Source organism: Camelus bactrianus, chromosome 26 (assembly GCF_048773025.1).
Source record: "Camelus bactrianus isolate YW-2024 breed Bactrian camel chromosome 26, ASM4877302v1, whole genome shotgun sequence".
NCBI lineage: Eukaryota > Metazoa > Chordata > Mammalia > Artiodactyla > Camelidae > Camelus > Camelus bactrianus.
The window spans coordinates 6,930,073-6,945,259 of record NC_133564.1 but is presented as its reverse complement, the minus strand read 5'-3'; the positions used below and the strand labels follow the sequence as shown (position 1 = coordinate 6,945,259).

Sequence of the window (15,187 nt, the reverse complement as noted above, 5' to 3'; positions counted from 1 at the left end):
CAGTATTTTAAACGCCGGTATCTATGGTGTTAATCAGAGAAGGAGAGTTCATAGTATCGCAGGCAGAGTTTTTTGGCTAGCCAGGAGATTGATTAGTGAGCATTTAAAAATTATAGAAAATGTAGATCAGAAAGTGCATTTAAGGTGAGGGTGGAGGAGGGGCCTGTTGGGTTTAATCCCACAGCTGTGTCATCAGGCAGAGGTCAGTGTGGTCTGTGAAATGCAGGCCAGGGCAGCACTAGGGAGTTTCCACTAGGTTTCAGACTTTGCCTGCATTCCCAGCATGTACGGCATCTCTATTCAGAGGTATTAGCTGAAATGTCATGAAGTCTGAATTGTAAAACTTTTCTAGATTTTTTTTTCAGGATAAACTCCGTCAAGATCCAGTTCCTTTGATTTACAAAATAAGAACCTTAATTTCAGGTTTCCTTTAAGCTCAGAAACCAGTGCTCTCACTGCTGGTGCTGGGCCCCTGGAGGGCTAGGGGAGGTGGGGCTGTGGGCGCTGTGTCGCTGGCTCACTTGACATATGTCCACATGGTCCTGGGGTGGGAACTTCATCCCCTAGAGTTGGACAGCAATTTTGCCGTTTCCCAGTGTCTGTGTCATTTCTCTAAGGCTGCACGTGGAGGTACTAGTCCATTTTGCTGATGTGGATCTTGGAGTCACAGAGAGGCTTTGTAGCCAAACACTTCCTTGTATTTTCACCTGTAAGGTAAGGTAATGTTGACCTGGAGTCTGCAGGATAGGCAGAAGCATCCTGGCCCCTGGGTTGGTGTTGATCTTGAGAAGCACTGAGGATGGCGCCCTCCTGCTCCTCCGGTGTTGTGGTGGTGAATCGCTGGCTGTTCCCGTCTGGTCAGCTCTGGGGCAGATTTCTAGGAGCCGTTCCTGCAGGCTCAGCATAGAGCCCATCCTTCAGTGTTACAGCAGTTTGACATGCAGCTGGTTCTCTGTGTCCAATCCCCGGGTTCATGTAGGCCCTGGTGTGCCGTTACCAGGACTGGAGCAGATGAGTTATGGCAACGAGCATCCATGCTTGGGCATCGTGACCCGTGAACAGAAAGGGTAGTGCACACCGTGGCTGTGCTACACACTGTCCCAGCGTAAAATTACTAATAAGAGCTGGGCATTTTCCTCCATTGCTGGGCCAAGGCTGGTAGAGCTGTTGGGAGTAAGATCTCTGGGCTTCTGAGTTTCATCTGCACCCCTTCCACAGTATTTTTAAATAGAATCACTGCCTCTTTTCTTTTTCAACAGCTTTATTGAGATAGCATTCACATTGAATTCATTCACTTAAATGGTACGATTAAATGGTTTTTAGTGTATTCATAGATATGTGCAACCTGCCAACTTTAGGAATTTTCAGGACCTCAAAAAGAAACCCTGTGTGCTGTAGCTATACACCCCCCATTTCCCTCCCCAAGTGCTTTCAGTGACAAAGTTTTGAACTTTTGTAAAACATATTCCTAAGTATTCTTTTTGATGTGTTCGTAAGTGGAACTGTTTTCTTAATTTATTTTTTGATTGTTCACTGTTGGTGTCCAGAAACACTGATTTTTGTACATTGATCATGTACCCTGTCACCTTGTTGAACTGGTTTTTAGGGGATTTATCAGGATTTTCTTTGTAAAATATGATGTCATTTGCAAATAGAAGTATTGCACTTTTTCCTTTCCAATTTGGATGCTTTTTATTTCTTGTCTAATTGCTGTGCTGGCACCTCAACATAGTGCTGAACAGGAGTGATGAGACAGGCATCTGTCTCAGTCCTGATCTGAGGGGGAAGCTTTTAGTATTTTACCATTTAGTATGGTGTTAGCTGTGAGTTTTTCATAGATGCCCATTATCAGATTGAGGAAGTTCTCTTTAAAAAAAAAAACAACACTGATTTAAAAAAATAGCATAATAAGCAAAACAAACACTTTAAACTTTTTGCTTCTTTACTTAGAACATATGACAGTTTTATTGTAACTAGACAGCATATGCAAATTGTACTTGAAACTTGAATGTTTGTTTTCACTTTAATTCATTTCAGACTATTTCTGATTTCCCTTCCGAGTTCCTTTTTGACTCTGGTTATTTAGGAATGTGTTGTTTAATTTCCACATAGTTGCGAGTTTTTCCTGCTGTTAATTTTCACTTTAATTCCTCTGTCATCAGAGGATCTACTGTGAATAACTTTATCACATTAAACGTGCTGAGGTTTGTCTTATGGCCGAGTACGTGGGCGTCCTGGAGACCGCTCCATGCGCACCTGAGGAGGACCCGCCGCTGCTGGACAGAGTGCTTACTGCACCTGTAGGTCTCATCGGTTTGTGGTGTTTCTCGTGTCTTCTGTCGTTCTGGTTTTATCCGTTATTGACAGTGGCATTCCAAAGTCTCTTTCATTGTTGAATCGACTCGTTCTCCTTTTATTTCTCTGCATTTGTGCTCCTTGTATTTTGCTGTTGTGTTATTATGTGCCTGTATGTTTTTAATTGTTATATCTCCCTGATGGTAAAACATTTTCATTATGAAATGATCTCTTTAGCGACTTAAAAAATCTGAATGTTCATGGATACAGCCACTCCAGCTTTTCTTGTGGTTGCTGTCTGTACGATGTATCTCTTCTCTCCCTTTTACTTCCAGTCTCTTCTTCTTTGGAGCCTTTTGTGCGTCCAAATTTTAGGGTGTTTGCTGTGTTTCTGTGAAGAAACTGGACACTTTAGATACTGTATTGTGGGAACTCTGGGTGCCACCCCATTCCTGTTGTTTGTTCATTCATTACTTGTTTGTTTGTTTAATGTCAGCTAGATTGTTTTATCGAGGTCCATTCCTTCCCCACTGCCCCCACCCCAGTGTTGAATGTCAGGTTTTGCTTCTTGGGGAGGTGCCGCTCTAGGTGCACCCGCCTCACCTGGGATGGGGTGGGTCTGGTGGCCTCCTTTCCTCTTTCCCTGACAGCATCCAGCTGTTAAACTCCACTGACTGCCAGCTGGCTGCTCTGTTATTGTCAGCAATACGCTGGGGCATACATTGCCCTACAAATGAATGCAGTCTGACTGGCTCCTTGGAGGGAAGCATTTCTGAGGCCCCTGTTTGATAACTGCTCTGAACTCGAGGGGCCCTTGCTGGTTTCTCTTGACCAGTTCTCTCCGGCAAGCCAGCTGCTCAGTTTACCAGAACCTTGAATCCTCCCTTGACTGCCTGCCTTTCACCACAACCTCCCTGCTCCTGACAGCACCCTTGGTTTTACACTTCTTTCTCTGTGCTCTGTTCCTAATGTCAAGTCAGGGCCTTTGGGAAGAGAGCCTTTTGTCCATAGCTCCAAACCCTACCTCTGTCTCACAGCTGTCTTGTGCCCTGCTCCTGCCCCAGGCAGAATCTCAAAGCCAGAGCTCTGGAGCTCGGGGTGGAGACCACGACAAGCTTCTCTCTGCATGGCCCCCCCACCTTAGGGGCAGGGTGCTTGGTGGAGGGGTGGGAAGCAGCCTGGCGTTGCCTCGTTTGCTTCTCCGGGCGTGTATTAGCTGCCACTGCCTAAGCCAGGCCAGGAGACCAGACCCCAGACTCTCTACAGTTCCATACCCAGGTGAGTGTGAAGGCTGGGGAGCCACTGCTCCTGCCAAGGGAGGCCTGGAGCTGAGACCAGTTTGAGTCCGAGCCTGCCCCTCCTCCCAGGACAGTGGGGAGGGGCCCTGGGAGGAAGACGAGCTGGAGAGGGAGCAGGAGGAGAGCAGCCCTTCCCACACCCAGGTCTTCCTCACACTCGGGGCCTGGTTTCAGGTTTCCAGCCCACCCAGGCCCGGGTGCTGCGTCCCGGACAAGGCCTGACCCTTCCAGGCCTGTTCGCACTTCTTGCATGATTTCTGTTCTGTTATGCAGAAGTTCCGGCTTTGAGGATAATTACTGGCCCCTTTTTCTCACCCTGAGCCTCGCTGAAGTGTTGGTTATCCAATGACTCTGGTTTCTGTCAGCTGTGTTCCCACCGCTGGAACTGAAGAGGGTAATAATCACAGGCTGTACCAAGTGCGTAGGCGTTCGGGGGGCTTCCCTTTGGCTTCTGGCAGCAGGTGAAGTTCGTCTGCCTGAAATATTTCTAGCAAGTAAAACCCCCGTATTTTGGATTTTAGTGGCAAAGTGATGGATTCTGTCTCTTCAGCAGGATTGCCTTGTCCAGTTTCTTACCAACAGAAGAGAAATTTAAAGCATCTTCCTCTTAGCCTGATGAGGCTGCTGTAACAACACACCACAGATGGAGTGGCTTGCACAGCAGAGCTCGTTTTTCACAGTTCTGGGGAGGGCCTTCTTCTGGGGGTAGACCTCGTGCTGTGGCCGTGTCCTCACGTGGAAGGAGGGTGAGGAGGCCGTCCGCGGTCTCTGTTAGAAGGGTGCTAATCTCATCTCCAGCTCCACCCTCAGGACCTGGTCACCTCCTCAAGCCATCACACTAGGGTTTAGGGTTCCAGGATGTGGATTTGGGGGGAATATACATTTACTCCAGAGCCTCTGATGCATGAAGAACAACACTCCTCCTGTGGAAGGCCCTGGGCCCCAGAGTTTTACAGGAGGGCGTGTGTAACAAACCTGCTGTTAAAGCCAGTTCACTCCTAATGACAGATGTGCATGGATTTGTGCAGGACACTCAATGCACTTACTGGATTAGTCCTTTTCAGCGCTTTGCAAACCTGTTGGACAAGAGTATTTGTACCAAAGAAGGTTGTAGTGAGCATGGTTTTTAAGTTTTCAATTACATGAGTACTCCACATGTATTAATTAATGTTTGTTTTCATCAGGCCTCCAAGATTATGTCAAGGCTATATTTTATATTGGGTACACAAATGAATATTAAGTAATCTTTTAAGAAGGCTAATTTTTATTTCAGTGAAATATTTTGTTAAAAGCTTGGGTGTGGGAAGTAAAAATTCCTAACCTAAATTCTGCCTTAAGTAAATAATTATCATCATTATTACTGTACAACTAGCCATTTAGTCTTCAAATAGATATTTTTAAAAGACAAGGTAGAAGTTTTTCAGAACGGGAAGTGATTAAAAGTGCAGCTTAAAAGCTCTGAATGAATTTATTAAGTTTGGGTTCCAAAATGTGCGTAAGCAGAGAACACAAGTTCTTCTGTCACAATGACTGTCTGTTACCGTCTTTGAATACTTCTGGTGTGTTAGAATGTAAGGGGTACCCCAAGCTTTATGTTGACTTTCTGCGATAGCGGAGCACAGAGAAATTGGTTAATTCAGGCTGTGAACTGCCTGTGTGCCTGCAGGCTCAGTGCTGATTCTATACCGTAGAGTCAGGACCACGCAGGAAGAGCCTCGGTGGAGACGAGCACCCTGGCCGAGTAAGCTGTTTGCTCGCTGCTTGGAGTTTCAGAGCAGCGCTTTTCTGCAGCGTTAGAGACGCTCCCCGGGGGCTGAGACTGCTCTGTTTCACCTGTTTCCTGAGGTGCAGAGTTCTGGGTCACTTGGAAGACACATTTCATTCCAGCCTGTGTTGCTGGTCACACTGGCTGATGACCTGAGTGCGCATCCCTGGGAGCGTGTGCCTGCAGCGGCGCTCAGCCTGAGCACGTTCCTTCAGTCTGTGGTGTGGGCCGCGGAGCGAGTTTCATTCTGAGCCCAGTGCTGCTCCGTGTGGCCACTCCACGTCTGTCTTTGATTCTGGAAGATTCGCAGCCATCCTCTTGCCCTTCCTGGGGAGACTTTTCTGGGATGCACAAACTGTTCTGAGATCAGCCCTGCGCCAGGCTCCATCTGGTGGCTCCTCCCCCCGCACCTGGTTCTCGTTTGGCAACACCTCGCACCCCGCATGTCCATCCCCAGCATCCGGTGTCCCTGGGCCGCCTCTCCTCTGCCCCCATCAGCCAGCCCTTCAGGGATGCCCTCTTCCATGCTCTGTCCGAGCAGGACACATGGTAGAAGGTTCTGAATGTACGGAAGAGGACATGATAGGTCTTTGTTTCTATCTGCTGCCCAGGTCTCTTCAGGTAACAGTTCCCTCTAGAGATGCTGTCTGTGTGGAACGTACACACAGACAGATCGTGAGAATGTGCATGTATGTACACAGATGTCGTTAGTGCAGAAGGTGGGCGTGCGTCCCCGGATCTGCACAGACAGGTGGCGGCACCTTGGCACCGTGCTTTCTGGTGTCAGTGCTGCGGCCCCTTCTAGCCTGGCTTCTTTCCCCCGGTCGCGGATGCACCACGTGGGTCTAAGGAGCCCTCCGCCGGCGGGGTTAGGGCCCCTCCTTCATGACTGTGCAGGGCTTCTGCCCACTTTTGCACAGAGATGCACTTTGCTTTGACTCACCGATGTCTTTCTTCCCTTCCATTAGCATGAATAATTTAATTGACTGTCAAATGATTAGCGTATTTAAAAGAAAAGATATAAACATTGTTGAACAAGGGACCAAGTAAGCCAAATAATACCCAAAGTTTAGCTGGCGGTTGGTCACAGACGCTTTTCACGTTTTAGGAACTGCTACACGTGCTTTTTACTGTCAACAAAGGTGGCTGAGAGTCATAACCTCAGCGTGGGCAGCTGTCCCTCCCGCCCTGTCCTGCTCTGTGGTGGGCGTCACTCGGACATGTGGGTCCCCACTGAAGACCGTTTCCACAGCACAGCCTTGTACAGAATGTTGTTGTCAGAGCAGGCCACGCCAAGCCCTGGCTGTTTCTCTACTTGATCTAAGGAGTTTCTGTGGCGTTTGCTGTGAGTGCCAGCCCGACAACGAAAGCCATCAGCCGGATGGACGCAGAGCCCAGCAGCTGGCGCACAGCCCGCGTGGTGCGGCTGTGGTCTGGAGAATGGCCTGCGCCGGCTCTGGGGAGGGACCCTCCTGTTACCCACACACCCTCGGCAGAGGGTGGGGCTGCTCCTCTTTGTGTTCCTGCGTTGTCTGAATGGGTTTTTTAAATTTTTTAAATTTAAGTTGACGTACAATATTATTGTTAAGTTATACGGGTGCGACAGCCATTCACACTGGTAAAGCGGATGTCCCGTGTACAGTTGTTATAAAACACTGGCTGCATTCCTTGTGTCGCACAGCGTCTGGTGTTTTGAGTGCAGCAGCTTGGACAGGCCAGCAGTGGGGAGCACGTAGGCTGGGGGGCGGCTTCCCTGGGCGTCACATGGCCGGTTGGTTCCTCCCTGGTACCCGGAAGGCTGGCATGTTGCTCCCTCCCTCCCTCCAGGAGCCTCCGTGTTTCTCTTCAGTGAGACCAGGAGTGGGATGACTGTCCTCTACGACCCCTGCACCTCGTGGATTCCCTGAGCCTGTGACGGTCCCACCAGACTGTGCCTGTGGCTGAGAATCCAGTCTGATAAGACAGCCTAGGGTTCTGGGTCACAGCTTGACTGCGAGGCCTAGGCTGGGTTGTGACATCTGTTTCCGCCAGGATTACCAATTTCTCAATAAATTCAGAGTGTTTAAAGATAAGGTTATTGTGAGTTCTAGAATTTAAAATGGTCAGAAAGAAAACTAGACTCACTACATTATAACCGGAACCTCAGCCCTGGCTGTGGCCTCTGCAGTCTCCCTTTGGGCCCATTCCTGGGTGGGGACTTGCAGCAGTGCTGGTGTCTCCCTCTGGCTTGGAAGTAAGGCCCTGCAGTCACTGTCGTCTCCAGAGCCCTCGGGCAGAGTCGGGGTGGAGGTAGCTAATGGTGACGCCAAGACCCCATACATCACCATGTCACCCACCCCCACACCGAATGCTTTTTACTTGAAGCTTCAAGACACGTATCTTAGCCCTTCCTTGCGGGCAAGTGATGGCTTTAAGCCCTTCCTACAGGACAACTCTGGAGCGAGGACCTGATACGACAGAGAAGGTGGCCTCTGGTTTCTGGTGGCTGGCCCCGTGCACTTCGACCTGTTTGATACACACGAGGAAATGACTAAGGTGCAGGTGACGGTGGGGTGACCACACTGGTGGTACAAAACACCCACCACTCACACCTCGCCCCAGGTGCAGGTGACACCCAGGCCGAACTCTGCCACTGCGGGGTGGCAGTAGGGTTTTCCTGAATCCTGACTGACAGAGGACCGCGACCGACGGGACCCCGACCGACAGGACCGACCAGAGCCCCATGTGGTGCTCCTCTTAATCGTCCCTTGAGGAGATTCTCATTTTCAGAGAGGTTTTGGCATAGTATTTCCTTTGTCCCTGCCATTGAAATGGTGCGTCTCATTTATTTATGTAATTTTTCTTGCTCTAGAGAACTTTGGGTCTTGACCCTCTTTTGGACCAAGAGTTGCTTGGCACCTGGGGGCAGGCGGCTGCTGCTTCCCCATGGCCTTCACCACGCGCGGACGCAGATGTGCCTAACAACTGGGTTACACACTTTGCCAGAAAAACTTGGGTTGAGAAATTTGCAGCTGTTGCATTTGGATAATTAAAGCACTTCAAGTTGGAGCTTTGTATTTGAGGAAAAATAGGAGTAAATGTAAATGACAGTATATTTTGGTATTTAACTTTGGGACATTTTGTTTAATACTTTAAGATGACAAATTGTGAGACTCAGTCTGAAGGATGGTGCTTTAGTGTGTTTAACTTGGTTAGACAAGATTCTGTTTTCCTCATCCAAGGAGGCAAAGTGTGCAGGTCCAGTTATTTTACTCTTTTCCAGTTTCATGTGACACAGTGGACACATAGCACTGAGTAACTCTGGGTGGACAGCATAGTGACCTGACTTACATGTATTTTGAAATGAGGGGAACAGTAAATTTAGTTAACATCCATCATCTCATACAGATAAGAAAAAAGAAAGGAAAAGTGTTTTTTCCTTGTGATGCGCACTCTCAGGATCTGGGCTGTGAACAGCTTTCAGATGCACACGACAGCAGCGTTGACCGCAGTCCCACTGTGCGTCCCTGGGTGTGTTTACCTCACAGCTGGGAGTTTGTGCCACTGACTGCCTTCCTCCATTCTGCCCACTCTCCTCTGTTAACCACAAATCTCATCTTTTGTATTTTGGTTTTGTTTTTCAAGATTCACTGATAACTGAGATCATATGGTATTTGGCTTTCTCTGACTGACTTCACGTAGCACAATGCCCTCAAGGTCCATCCGTGTTGTCGCAAGTGGCAGGATTTCACTTGTTTCTATGGCTGAATAACCTTCCGTTGTGTGTATATATTTGCCACTTCACTCATCTTCTAATGGACCCTGAGATGGTCTCTGTCCTGGCAGTTGTAAAAATACTGCTATAAACGTGAAGGAACATAAACCTTTTCAAGTCAGTGTTTCTGTTTCCTTTGGGTCAATACCCAAAAGTGGTATAGTATTTCTGGGTCATGTTTTTAATTTTTTGAGGAACCTCCATACTGTTTTCACGTGGCTGCACAGATTTACTTTCCCACCAACAGTGCACAAGGGCTCCCTTTCTCCACTTCCTCACCAACACTTGTTACCTCTTGCCTGTCTGGTGACAGCCGTTCTGACAGGTGCGAGGTGCTATCTCACTGTGGTTTTGATTTGCACTTCCCTGACGACGAGTGATGCTGAGCACCTTTCCACGCACCTCTGGCCGTCTGTGTGCACACTTTGGAAACACGTCTGTTCAGATCTTCTGTCCTTTGTTTACTCAGATTGCTTTTTGTTGTTGGTGATGAGTTGTATGAGTTCTCTTATGTATTTTGGCTATTAACTGCTTATCGTGCATATGGTTTGCAATTCTTTTCCCCATTCCATGAGTTGTCTTTTCATTTTGCTGATGGTTTCCTTTACGGTGCAGAAGCTTTTTCATTTGATGTAGTCCCTCCTGTTTATTTTTTGTTGTTCTTTCTTGTGCTTTAGTTGTGATTTCCAAAAAATCATTGCCAAGACTCATGTCAAGGAGCTTTCTTCTTATGTTTCCTTCTAGGAGTTTTATGGTTTCCAGTCTTACAATTAAGTCTTTAATACTTTTCAAGTAAATTTTATGGTGTAAGATAGGGGGCCAGTTTCGTTCTTTCGCATGTATGTGGCCGTCCAGCTTTCCTATGACCATTTACTGAAGAGACTCTTTTCTCTGGAGACTGTTCTTGGCTCCCTTGTCAAGTATTACATGAAGGGTATATGTGGGTTTATTTCTGGGCTCTTGATTCTGTTCTGTTGGTCAGTGTGTCTGTTTTTATGCCAGGACCATACTGTTCTGATGACTACAGCTTTATAGTCATTTCTTTGACATCAAGAAGTGTGATGCCTTTTGCTTTGTGCTCCTTTCTCAGGATTGTTTTGATGGTTCCATACAAACTTCAGGATTGTTTTGATGGTTCCATACAAACTTCAGGATTGTTTTCCTACTTCTATGAAAAATGCCATTGCAATCTCAATAGGGATTGCACTGAATCTACAGATGGCTTTAGGGAATATGGACAATGTTAACAATATTAATTCTTCCAGCCATATTCATGGGATACTTCCAATTTATTTGTATCTTCAGTTTCTTTCAATGTCTTGTAGTTCTTAGTGTAGAAATCTTTCACTTCCTTGTTAAATTTATTCCTAAGTATTTTTTGTTTTAGATGCTGTTGTAAATCAGATTGTTTTATTTTTCAGGTAAGTATTGTTAGTGTATAGAAATGGTACTAATTTTTGAATGTTAATTTTGTAACCTACAGCTTTACTTAATTTATTGAGTAGTTTTAACAGGGTTTTTCTTTCTTTCTTTCTTTTTTTTTTTTTTTTTGGTGGAGTCATTAGGATTTTCTGTATATAAAATTATGGATTTAAAAAAGAGAAACAGTTTTACTTCCTCCTTTCCAATTCTGATGTTGTTTGTTTCTTTTTCTTCTCTGCTCTGGCCAGGACTTTCAGTACTGTGTTGAATTGAAGAGGTGAGAGTGGGCATCCTTGTCTTGTTCCTGATCTTCTAGAAAGCTTTCAGCCTTTCATCATTGAGTATGTTAGTTGTATGATGTTAACAGGTGGCCCCTATTATCGTGAGGTATATTCCTTCTGTACCTGATTTGTGAAGAATTTGTATCATGAATGAATGTTGAATTTTGCCAGATGCATTTTCTGCATCTATTGAGACGATCGTTTTTTCCTTCGTCTTATTGTTGTGATGTATCTCATTTACTTGCTTTGTGTATTTCACCCATGCTTGCATCCCAGGGATAAACCCCACTTGATCGTGGTGAATGATCCCTTCGTTGTGCTGCTGCATTTGGCTTGCTGGTATTTTACTGAAAAGCTTGACATCTGTGTTCATCAGGGATTTTGGCCTGTAATTTTCTTTTCTTGTACTGTCCTTTTCTAGCTTTGGTGTCAGGGTAATTCTGGTCTCATAAAATGAGTTGGGAATGTTCCCTGTTCTCGGATTCTCTGTAAGGGTTTGAGGAGGTTTATGTTAATTCTCCTTCAAACGTCTTGTAAACCTGACCAGTGAAGCCACCTGGTCCTGGGCTTTTCTTCACTGGGTGATTTAAAAAAAAAAATTACTGATTCAGCTTTCTTACTAGTTACATAGGTCTGTTCACGTTCTTTTTTTTTTTTTTTTTTCCTTTTCAGTCTCAGTAGGTTGTATGTTTTTGAGACTCTTTCCATGTCTTTTGGTTGTTGGCATTACAGCTGTTCATAGATTCTCTTGTAGTGGTTCCTCTGTGATGTAAGCTGTAATTTCATAGTAGCTTCTTATGATCCTTGTGTTTATGCAGTTGTAATGTCTCCTTTCATGTATACTTTTGATTTTGGTTCTTCCTCTTTTTTCCTTGGTGAGTCTGATGAGAGGTTTGTCAATTTTGTTTGTTTTCAAAGAACCAACTCTTAGTTTTGTAAATCTCTTCTATAATTTCCTTGTTCTCTGTTTCACTTACTTCTTCTCTATCATCTTCTTCATTCTACTAACTTTGGGCGCAGTTCTTCTTGTTCCTTGAGGCATAGTGTCACACTGTTTGAGATCTTTATTGTTTCTGTGAACTTCTCTCTTAGCACAACTATTTTTGCATCCTGTAAGTTCTGGTATGTTGGGTTTCCATTTTTGTTTGTCTCAAAATCTGTTGGTTGCTCGGTTTCTGTGTATCTGCAGTTTCCAGTTTTCATCTTATTGATGGTGTACATCGTGGTCAGAGAAGGTACTTAGCATGCTTTCAGTCTTCTTGAATTTGCTCAGACGTGTTTTGTGGCCTAACACATGGTCTGTCCTAGAAAATGTTCAATGTGTGCTTGAGAAGAATGTTACTCTGCTTTTGTCTCATGGTGTTCTGTATGTCTGTGAGGTCTGCTGATCTGAAGTGGTGTGCAGGCTCCCTGTTTCTCTGGATGGTCTGTGTCCATTGCTGAAGGTGAGGTACATTGCCTCCCCAGCTGTCACTGTGTTGCTGTTTCTTTTCACCTCTGTTAGTTTTTGCTTTATATATTTATGTGCCCCAGCATTGGTTGCATAAATATTTATGGTTGTATCCTCTTGATGGATTGACCCCTTTATCATTGTATAGTGACCTTCTTTATCTCTTTTTACCATTTGTAAAGTCTATTTTGTCTTATGTAAGTATAGTTGTCCCTACTTTTTTTTTTAGTTACTATTTGCTTGAAATATCTTTCTCCATCTTTTCACTCTCAGCCTGGTTATCTTTAAGGCTAAAGTGAGTCTCTTATAGGCAGCATATTGTTGGATCTTGTTTTTTAATCCTTTCAGTCATTCTGTCTTTTTATTGGAGACTTTAATCCATTTATATTTAATTATTGTTAGGCAAGACACTTTAATTATTTTCTTGCTGTATTATAGACCCATTGTTACTTGCTTTTTATCCTGCTCTTTTTTGTGTGTGTTTTGATGTCTTTTGGTAATGTATGATTTGACTTCTTTATGTTCTTTTGTGTAATTACCACAGGTATTCCCCTTGGGGTTACCATGGAGATGATATGAAATATCTCACAACACCCTGTTTTAAACTGATAACAACTTAACTTTCTTCTCCCCCTCATATTTTAGGTCATTAATGTTACAGTTTATGTATTTTTTAATATTGTGTATTCAATAAAAGATTATTGGAGTCATAATTGTTTTTAGTATTTTCTAACCTTTAAGCTAGAGGTGTAAGCGAATTATGCACCACCATTACCATATTACAGACTCTAATTTTGACTATAAATTTACCTATAATAGTGAGTTTTACACCATCTTCATATGTTTTTATGATGTTAGAGCCCTTTTATTTTCACCCAGAGAACTTTCAGCATGTCTTGTGAGGCAGATCAAGTGTGACGACACCTTAGCCCTGGCCCTTGTGACAGCACAGCACCCTCCACATGGGCTCGCGCTGAGTGTGCAGTGGGCCAAGCTGTGCTCTCATGAGCTGCACCTTCTCAGCAGGACCTCTGCTGCTGGGCGACCGCTGCTTCCCACGGAGGAGCCTGGGGGCCACGTGTCCTGTCCCGCCTGGAGTCTTGAAGCCATTGAGGTTGTTCATGGTCTCCTGTGGCCCGGACATGGCAAACTGACACCCGTTCTTTGTGACCTCCGATTTCCTCTCAGCGGACACAGCACCCCCTCAGGAACATGTCATCTCAGCGAAGGATGCCGGCCTCCACCCAGAGTGGGAGTCCGCAAGCCTAGCCCAAACAAGCCAGAGGGGGCCCCAAGCACCTGGGTCACTGTCGGGGACCCCCAGGCACTGGGTTCAGGCTGCAGTAGTAAGTCCTTGGTCGTGGGGTGGCTAGTTTTCTGCTCTGGTAGACAGTTTCACAGCAGTGCTCACAGGCAGCCTCTTGGCTCAGTGTTCAGCACTGCTTTACTTTAATGTTGCATTTGTAGCATTTCAAATCATTTTAAGGCTAGGTCTGCCCCAGGGGAGATGCCCTTCCCCACTCCCCTCCCCATAAAAAGAAGAGAAAAGCAGCTGTAGTTGGTGTGAGTCTGGGCTGCCCGGGTGTCAGAGTGGCTCCCGGGGAAGGTACTTGACACACAGGACTTCTGGAAACATAGTTCCTTTTTCTCTTTCCTTATTATTACAGTATTTCTATGAATCTAAAATGCCAGGTACTGATTACAAGACACATCCTGATTTCAGGAATGAAAAAGTTGTATAAAATCATTTGCCTTAGAACCAACAAAATTCTCATAGAGTGCAACTGGAGGTTAGTGCGGGCCTCACCCCCATCGCTGGTTTGGGTGAAATGTGATTACTTCTCAGTGTGACTTAACGTGGGCGACTGTCCTCAGCAGCCCACAGATTACCTGCTGCCACAGAGAGAAACACCGCGTATGCGGAGGCGGCAGCACTAGAAACGGCGCCAGCTTCTCAGTCTCAGCTCCATGCTGCTGGCTCCTAAAATGGTGACCTGTTTATTTACTCATCAGGGTTGACCTTTCCTCCAACTTTTATCAGATTCAGGGAGCAAGTTTCCGAGGCTGGAAAGATGTGACTTCTCTGTCTTACAAGGATGATGAACAGCACCTGCTGGAAAGGCGCAGACCCCCCAAATCCAGAGGGTGAGTGGTGGCCGCTCCCGGCAGGCAGAGGGCAGGGTGTGCTGGGAGGTAAGCCGGGCTCCTCGCCCTGTGAGGAGGCAGTAGGAGTTGTGCTGGTAACAACGTCTGGAGACAGATGAAATGTACGTTCAGTAGAAGGTCATGGGGTGACCTGTACGCATTTGGAAGGACTGTGGAAAAGTGGAAAAAAGGCGTCTCAGACAAGCTCTCGAACTTAAGAATTGTCAACTGAACTTACTAGCTTTAAAGGAGCTTGGAGCCATGCTTAAGGTATGTAGTACTTTCAGAAAATCAAGGAAGATACACAGTTAAAAATGCGAAGATTGGTAAATTGTAAAAGATTTTAGAAGATTGAATATATTTAAGCTAACAGTGCTGCTAAGTTATAAGTATTTTGACGTTTTTAAAGATGTATTTGAAGACGAGAATATATATCAGTGACAACCTGACAGTGTTGCCAGCGCAATGCAGTGTGACAGGCAGGTGACTCTTGGTGCGCAGGAAACAGGGCACCCTCTGGGGATGGCAGCACCTCTGCACCGCCAGCCACGTGCGGCCTCAGCCTCCTCTGACCACACGGTTGTGCCCTCATACCGTCTCTTTTGTGAGGACTGCGCAGGTCAGTGAAGTCAGTGTCTGCTGTGTCCTGCTCCTCTCAGCCCGGTCAGTGGGACTTGTAAGGGGTCAGGTCTGGATGCCGGTGTTTTTACCACCATGACCTGGGGAGGCTCTCGGTAGCTAAGTGCCACCCCCCACCAGCTGCTGTTTCCTCGTGGT

At 45.9% G+C, this 15,187-nt stretch overlaps 2 protein-coding genes across 7 annotated transcripts in view; one reads left to right on the top strand and one right to left on the bottom strand.

The window, feature by feature from the left end:
• Positions 1-15,187, bottom strand: part of FBXO25 (F-box protein 25) — a 69,597-nt gene that overhangs the window by 14,486 nt on the left and 39,924 nt on the right. For 2 of the 4 annotated variants that reach the window (XR_012502369.1, XM_074353342.1), the window contains one exon: positions 8,591-14,580. The exons of 1 other annotated variant lie outside the window; for it this stretch is intronic. Coding sequence is in view for 1 of the 3 variants with exons in the window: in XM_074353342.1 (XP_074209443.1) it covers positions 14,539-14,580 (42 nt within the window). In the remaining 2 variants the exon portion in view is untranslated. Of the gene's footprint in view, positions 1-8,590; positions 14,581-15,187 lie in introns of those variants that run through there. One more of the 4 variants, XR_012502370.1, reaches the window with a different exon arrangement.
• TDRP (testis development related protein) overlaps positions 1-15,187 on the top strand; it is a 38,421-nt gene that overhangs the window by 20,448 nt on the left and 2,786 nt on the right. For all 3 annotated transcript variants that reach the window (XM_074353348.1, XM_074353347.1, XM_074353349.1), the window contains exon 3: positions 14,307-14,410. In XM_074353348.1, coding sequence (XP_074209449.1) covers positions 14,307-14,410 — 104 coding nt within the window. The remainder of the gene's footprint in view (positions 1-14,306; positions 14,411-15,187) is intronic.